We start from the raw sequence: 8,010 nt of genomic DNA on the forward strand, positions 1-8,010 counted from the left end.
TTTCAAATTGTTAGTTCATTTCAAAAGATTGAGAATATAATGATTACTATTATATATCCTGTGTGAGCTAGGTGTTTGGCATCTCGGTTGCTCACTGAAAATCTTTGCTGCGTTTGGTTTGACAGCTACTAAAGGACCTCTGTTGGCGCATGCGTACTTGTTTCATCTTAGGATAACTGCAGCAGATAACGGACAAACACTTTAGCGAGAGTTCGATATCGAAAGGTTGTAGTTGTTGTTTGACCAGAAGCTTTTTTTTTAAGCAGAGTAAAGTAATGAGGTAGATAGTTAAACAGCTAATAACACCAACTTTATTTGGAACAGACTGGCATTGCCACATTGAAAATGGACCAGGAGTTCGAGGACATAGATTCAGAGGGCCGGTGGCAAAAACTGTATCTAGTAAGTCTGTTAGCATAGCTAACATGAAGCTAACATAGATAGTCAGCACTTAGAATCACGCATTTGATTTAGGAAGCTCGACTAAACCATTAAGTATCCGTTATTTAACTTCTTATTCATCACAGATTTCCTTTATATTTATGTGAGTTTAAAAAAAATTGTAATTAGATACTGCAATACTTTTGTATGATAAAGTCGTTAACGTGAGCTTCAATGTCATGAGCTTGTGCATGTGGTTGAAACACTCTGCTTAGCTGCATTATACAGCTACTCACCTGGTTTTATACTCCACTGTACAAGTGTATTCTCTACTGTGCGTCTTATTGTGAGAAGCTGTGCAGTATTCAGAGCTGAAGTAACTGATTATTTGGACCGACACGTTTTAGAAAGGATGCAGCTGGCTTTCTGATTGCACAGTGTAGTGGCGAGAGTAGGCATCTGTCAGTTTGAGATCATACTTGTTGTGCATCTGGTAATTTCTCGTTTCATTCTTGTTGTGCATTTGGCAATTTCTTGTTTCTAAACAAACTTGTTCATCAGGAAATCAGGAATCAGTCCCACGAGTGCTCCTACAAAGTGGCTAAGTATCCAGAGAATCGGAACCGAAACAGATACAGAGATGTCAGTCCATGTAAGTAAACATTTTTGCAAAGTCCACACTTCTATTGTAGCAGTCCTCTAAACATCCAACTATGTCTGTTGATTTTCAGTCCATCTCCAAATAATTTCTTGCTATCTGCAGTTGATCACAGTCGGGTGAGGCTAGAGAACACAGAAAATGACTACATCAACGCAAGTCTAGTGGTCATGGAGGAAGCTCAGAGAAGTTACATACTGAGTCAGGCAAGTCCAAAAGCTTTTTATCCCTTGTGTGACAGTCAGGCATACATGTCATTATGTGGTGATAAATGTGTGTTCATTATTAAGTAATCAGTTAACTGTTTGATCTAGAAAATGTCTCAGATTGATTGGTTTGCTCAACCAAATTACAAAATGATTAAATTTAGTGTTGCATTACATACGAAGCAGGCAATCCTCACAAATTTCTTGTTGTTTTAGTTTAAAAATGGGTCATTACTTAGTTGTTTACCAAAAAGTTGCAGATGAATTTTAAGTCAGCTGTCTAAATCTCTAAAATTCAAATCAGTTTTATTTGTATAGCGTGAAATCACAACCAAAGTTATCTCAGTACACTTTACAAAGTAAGGTATAGACCTATTATTATTATTATCATCATTATTATTATTATTATTATTATTATTATTATTATTATTGAGGAAGAACGTAACATCCCCCCTTGAGCAAGCACCTGGCTGCAATGGGGAGGAAGAACTCTCTTTAACAGAAGAAACCTCCACCAGACCCTGGCTCTTGGTGGGCAGCCTTCTGCCTCACTACTAAACTACCAAAACCTACATAAACATTTATTACATTCTGTGTTGTGTAATATAACACATTGACAGTAAATCATTAATGAGCATTATTGCCATCACCTTACAGTAAACAACAGTTCACTTCCCATAATAGAAGCCAGTGGAGTGCTTGTTTGTTTGAGCAGTGTTAACTGTAGGAGTTTGTGTGTTTGTGTACAGCTTGTGGATGTATCCACCTTTGGATGCAATATTTTTTAATTATTTAGTAATCTGTGAGTAGTAGGCAAGTTCATTTTAAAAATTAAAAGTGATATATATGGAATATTTTACGATGTGTCAAGATTAATTATTGACATAGACAATGTAAGATTTTCAGTTTTTCAGTGAGGAGGGAAGATAATGGTTCATTTTTCTGAGGACATACAGATGTTTTTTCAGCCTTTCTATAAAATGTTTCTTTGTAGAATTAGTCGGTGACATACGTATAATGTGTAGTTTCTTTATTAACATATTATTTATAATATTGATATTTTGGGGCACGTCATATATCAGACTGAACCGAATGCTAATGTTACGAGCGTTACAGTGAAAGTTACCAGTTTCCAGGATTGTTGTGGAGTCATTTACAACATCACAGTCATTAACACTGGGGAAGCCCAACACAGTGGTGTACTCTCCTCACACAGTTCCAAATCTTCTCATGTCTTCAGAAAATCAAAGGACAAAGGACTGCTTAACTTTTTCAGGTGATTTCTAACATGATGACTGGGCTGATAAAACAGACTCTCACTGTCCACAGAACAATGTCTTGGTAATAACTGTAGGTTGTAGCCTGTCTAGGGAATTCAAGCATTAGACGGTAGGCGGGCACTGGTTAGATAATATCTAGCAAAATATGTCAACCCTTTGTGAAATGCTTGTGTTGGATACATGTGCTGAATTTGTGTTACAGCAAGTTTGGTGGGAGTTTAAATTGTGTTCACACTGTGTGTGTTTTTGGTTTTTCTTTTTTGGTGAGGCAAAGCTAGATTGTACCATTCATCTGGGGTTTGTTGAGGCGTTCTAAAGTACTGTAACACTGATCTGAGAGAGTCTGACAGTGACCACTGTCACAGAATGAAAACTATAAGAAAAGGATGCTTAAAAAGCCAAAGCATTTAGATTTAGTACTTGAAGTGTGGGTATCCTCAAATAATGGAACCGCAAACGTATCTGTTGTTTAGCGATTTGCATCCTAATCTCCATGGCAAACACAGGGTGTTGTTGATGTGATGCTGTTTCTTGTACTCCTACACCTAACACATTTTATTGTATCTACATACACCCCCCCACACACACACACACCCCACACACACACAAAAATCAAGCAAAGCAAACATCTGTTGACAGTTTTTCAGCATTGTCGTCTATGCTTTTTTTTGTGTGTTATCTTTTCTGTGTTATTGCCACGGAGACGTTTGACATTTAACACCTTAGTGCAGTTTTTCGTAACTTAACCACATCATAATCGTTATGAGTCTTGACTATTAAGTAAATTATTATCAATCTGCAAATCTCCATTGCACAGTTAACACTTTGACAAAGATCAGCCTAGGATTGCTGCAGGCTGGACATTTTATTGTTCATTGTTCAGTGTATGTTTGTGTGTCCTTGTGTGTCTGCAGGGCCCCCTCAGAAACACATGTGGCCACTTTTGGCTCATGATCTGGGAGCAGAAGACCAAAGCAGTCATCATGCTCAACAGGGTCATAGAGAAAGGCTCAGTAAGCACACAATAAACACAGAGCTCATATTGTTTGGTTTGACATCTCCTATTTGCCTGATGCCTGACACGCCCTAACAACAGAAAGACTGAAAAAATACCACACAGACCATAACACAAAAGTGCCTTATGTCTGAATGACAGAAAGCCGTCGTTTTACGATGAAGCAGTAATGTTACGTATCTTGTGTCTGAAAAAGGCTATACTGTATAAACATGTCTGAGCATGATCTCAGCCAAGAACAGAGGCATAAGTGTTCCACCACAGCCAACCCCGAATATTTCAATAATCACCCATTATTACTACTGAAGCCCTAAAATTGACAAGAGCAACATAATAATGCTTTGTATTTGTATATGTTTTCTATGTGCCTACGAAACAGTGTGACATGAATGTGCAAGGATGTAGAGGATGAAGACATTAACAAATGAGGGGACTTTAGTGCTTAGTGCTGTTTAATTTATTATCCATCTGCGTGACGCAGCCTGACTTCTCAGCCAGCAATTGCTTTTAATCAGGTGTATTTCTTTGTCATGTGTTTCATTTCTTTCTCCTTTCTTCTTCTGTGACAGGAAAAGTGTGCTCAGTACTGGCCCACAGCCGAGGAGAGGGAGATGGCCTTCAGAGACACCCGTTTCTTGGTCACACTGTTGTCAGAAGACACCAAGTCTTACTACACCACCAGAGTGTTGGAGCTGCAGAATATTAATGTAGGCCAGAGGATCATTCAGTACAAGGGGAATTTGCAGTTGAAGGTGGCAAAAGAGAACTGAAATGGTTCAGGGATGTCGCATCACATGGACCTGTCCTTCTTAGAGCTGAGAACATCCTAAGGCCGTTCTGTTTGCACAGACTGTCACCCAAGTTCTATCTTCTCACACACATACATACATGTTTTAGTGTGGAGATGAGGGGAAATGAAAGAGAGCCGCAGATGATGCAGTAGAGCAGTTTATTCAAAGTAAACAACATGCGCCAAAACTACAGTGTTTCTGCTGCAAACCGAAATCAGAGTTTCATCTAGACTGTCATACTGTGAGCTTCTGTGATCCATCACTTGTTTTTAAAATTTGGAATGAAAACATGTCTGTGCAGATTCTCAGTCATCCAGGTCATAGTAAAATGAAAAAACTAGGTGGACCTAGAAATCTAGTCCAGCTAATTATCTCTTAAGTTTTTTCAGTTCGAAATGAAAACAGATTTTTTTTTTTTCCCCAAAGTAGAAAATATGAACTAAAAAAAGAAATGGCACAATGATCACAGCAGATACAAGTTCACACATGATTTGCTGTTTTGGTATGTCAGGTATTCAGAAAAGGAAAAAGTTATAAAACTTGTTTGCTTAGTTCGGCTCTTAAACACTTGACTAATAACCTCGTGTGATAAAATAGATGAGAGGTTTTATAGTTTCCTAGCCGCCAATGAGGTCTGCCTTGTTTTTACAGACAGGGGAGAAGAGAGAGATCTACCACTTTCATTACACCACGTGGCCTGACTTCGGAGTCCCAGAGTCTCCGGCATCCTTCCTGAATTTCCTTTTCAAGGTGCGGGAGTCAGGAGCATTGGGGGTGGATCAGGGGCCGGCTGTGGTGCACTGTAGCGCTGGAATTGGACGCTCAGGGACATTTTCATTAGTTGACACGTGCCTGGTCTTGGTAAGCCTTTTCTCTCTGTTCCATCTGTGATTTGATTCAGTGGCTAGTGACTAATTAAATCAGATTTGGGGTATTTTTAGCCTAGTCACATTTTATATGACCACAAAAATGCTAGTAAAACTATATTTTGCACACCAAGTGGTGAGAATGCTTAGCAGAATTTTTAGGTAAGAGTTGACTTAATAAGGCGGCAAAATTAATGACACTGAATTGTTATGAAAGTTTAAAATGAAAATTCAGTTTACTGTGATTAAAAGAGGAAAAAAAACAGACATAAAACAAGAAACCTTTATGCAGTTATGTCCAACCCACAGCTGGAATGCATAGTTTTTTGTTTGCTGCCCGTATGCGTACAGAGAAATGCATGAGAACAAGATGATGTTAAGGTAGATAAACCAGAGCTAAGAAAATAAGGTAGAAAGAACATCCTTTACAGCATTTTATCCCAAACCTGTAGCAATGCAGACTGTCACAGACTGAGGTAAATTAAGACTGCTGTCATCTCCAGATGGACAAGAGGAACGACCCCTCGTCAGTTGACATTAAAAGCATCCTGCTGGATATGAGGAAGTACCGCATGGGCCTGATCCAGACACCTGACCAGCTGCGCTTCTCCTACATGGCTGTCCTCGAAGGAGCGAAGTACATCATGGGAGACCCCTCTGTGCAGGTGCCTGCACCACACACACCGTAGCCAGTTCTGTCACTCACAGTGACACACACTCTCACTTTCTCTCTGTGGTATACTGAAAGTATTGGTACCCTGCTACTTAAAAAAGAAAAACTGCTACAGCTGCAGTTCTCTCAATTTCGATGGGTGCCTTTTTCCAACTCGGATTTCCAACATTTATTGGCAGTTTTGGGGCAAAACATTGTAAAAAAAATATCTTTAATGTATTCCTCTTAAATTCTTTTGTGTTTATTTACTGCATCAGTAGAAAAGCTTGAGCATAAGTATCTTGTGCCGCCCTCTTCCCCGTTTACTGCCCTTCTGCTTATATAGAACCAGTGGCGGGAGCTGTCCCAGGAGGATCAGGAGCCGACATCGGAATCTCCGCCCTCGACTCAGCCTCAGCCCAGGTGTCCAACAGAGCGATACAATGGAAGCCAACGAGGGGGTCAGCCAGAGGAGGGAGGAGAACACAGGCAGGATGGCAGAGTACCCACACAGTCTCACTGCAAGGAGCAGGAGCTGGATGGCAGGACAACACAGTCAGTACACTAATCAGCTAATAAGTGATCTGAACAGGCTACTGGTGTTTAGCTTATCACTCTTTGAAACAATAAGAATTTAACATTCCTTTATGGGAACAGTAAAATGAATGTCATTTAAAAAAAGCCAGTTTGCAGTCACTTTGGACAGAAGGCAGAGCCTGTGCTGCTTCAATAACATAAGTGTTCATGCACCACTAGATCGGCACACACACAAGTTAACAGGCTCACACTGACATATAATTGTGGTGTTTGTGGTTTGGGTGATCTTAGATCCTGAGCAGACAGAGCATATTTTAGCAGCCTAGAAAGGTTTTCTGTTAATGTTGTCAATGAAAGTGAAGCATTTGTGTTGCTGAGCACCTTACGTTATTTTTGCCAGTGTGCCTCTAGTTGAAATCTTCAACTCAGAGCAGAAAAGCAACCGACATCATTAGTGTCGGAATGTTTGGAATAGCGTTGTGTAAATACTTTTGTTTGGGAAACAGGTTTGGAAACTCAGATGTCCAAGTCTTCCACGTGTCCTTAAACGCACCGTGCATTCGTGGATCGTGGACTTTTGAGAGTGCGGAAAAACACTCTCAAAAATCCGTGTGTGCGCGGAAGGTGATTCGTGTGTGTTAGATGATCCACGCATGCGTAGGTAACAATGTGTACGTACTTTCTAAAGAACTGCACACTAAAATTCGATTTTAAGTATTTGTAAAATGTGTTTTATGTGCAGATTGCGCAGCACGCATTTGTGATCCTCATGACACACACACACACACACACACACACACACACACACAAATCGCTTGTTACAGACAAAACGTTAAACACGCATTTGTAACATTTTTGATAGGATTTTATCTCCATAGACTGTCACATTGTCCTGGACTCATATTAAAATACTTGAACCCACCATCATCCATGAAGTGTCCTCTTCCTGAGGGTGTCACATACCTGGCAAAGTCTCTATTTCTCAGTGTCCAAAATTTAAGAACAGCCTTTGACTCTCAATCAGAGCCAGAGCAACGGCCCCTTCCATTTTGTATTCCTAGATAATAAGATAATATGTTTTAGATAAACGATGAATATTTATATAAATGTGTAAATAGAGGGCATCTGAGGGTGCCTCATGAGTGCTTTATTTTCCATTAATGACATAACGTTGCTGGACAGAGTTGTGCCCATTTTTCTCGTGTTCTTTTTGCAGCAAACGACACAGAGAGGACAGTATCTCCAAATCAAGCACAGCCAAAACAGCCCAAAGCAAGCCCAGGACAAATGACTCGGAGAAGAAGAGAAAAAGGTGATTTATATTTAGTGGCTGAACCCTCCTCTTATTATTTTTCATACACAAAGCATCACGTTATTACTGCATTCCAGGATGATAACCACCTCACTCCTTCTGTATTCAGTACTCACTGTAATATTTCCTGACATGTGTTGATCTAGTTTCATTTAGACAAAAAGGAAAGGCAGCATTTTTACTCTACAACTCTGATGTAGAAGATGACAGAGAGGAAAAAAGAAAATGAGTCACTTTACAGTATCTTTTCTTTTAACCCCACAGAGGAAGTCCAGGCTATCAACCACAACATGGTTCAACCTCCTCATAGCA

General features: G+C 39.8%; 1 protein-coding gene across 2 annotated transcripts in view; it reads left to right on the forward strand.

The window, feature by feature from the left end:
- Positions 1-159: 159 nt before the first annotated feature.
- The window catches only part of ptpn2b (protein tyrosine phosphatase non-receptor type 2b), a 10,635-nt gene continuing 2,784 nt past the window's right edge, over positions 160-8,010 (forward strand). For both annotated transcript variants that reach the window (XM_020597666.1, XM_020597665.1), the window contains exons 1-9: positions 160-402; positions 943-1,033; positions 1,145-1,245; positions 3,440-3,538; positions 4,110-4,247; positions 4,983-5,192; positions 5,701-5,862; positions 6,196-6,404; positions 7,603-7,698. In XM_020597666.1, coding sequence (XP_020453322.1) covers positions 346-402; positions 943-1,033; positions 1,145-1,245; positions 3,440-3,538; positions 4,110-4,247; positions 4,983-5,192; positions 5,701-5,862; positions 6,196-6,404; positions 7,603-7,698 — 1,163 coding nt within the window. In that variant the 5' untranslated portion in view covers positions 160-345. The remainder of the gene's footprint in view (positions 403-942; positions 1,034-1,144; positions 1,246-3,439; positions 3,539-4,109; positions 4,248-4,982; positions 5,193-5,700; positions 5,863-6,195; positions 6,405-7,602; positions 7,699-8,010) is intronic.

Source organism: Monopterus albus, unplaced genomic scaffold (genome assembly GCF_001952655.1).
Source record: "Monopterus albus unplaced genomic scaffold, M_albus_1.0 scaffold34.1, whole genome shotgun sequence".
Taxonomy (NCBI): domain Eukaryota; kingdom Metazoa; phylum Chordata; class Actinopteri; order Synbranchiformes; family Synbranchidae; genus Monopterus; species Monopterus albus.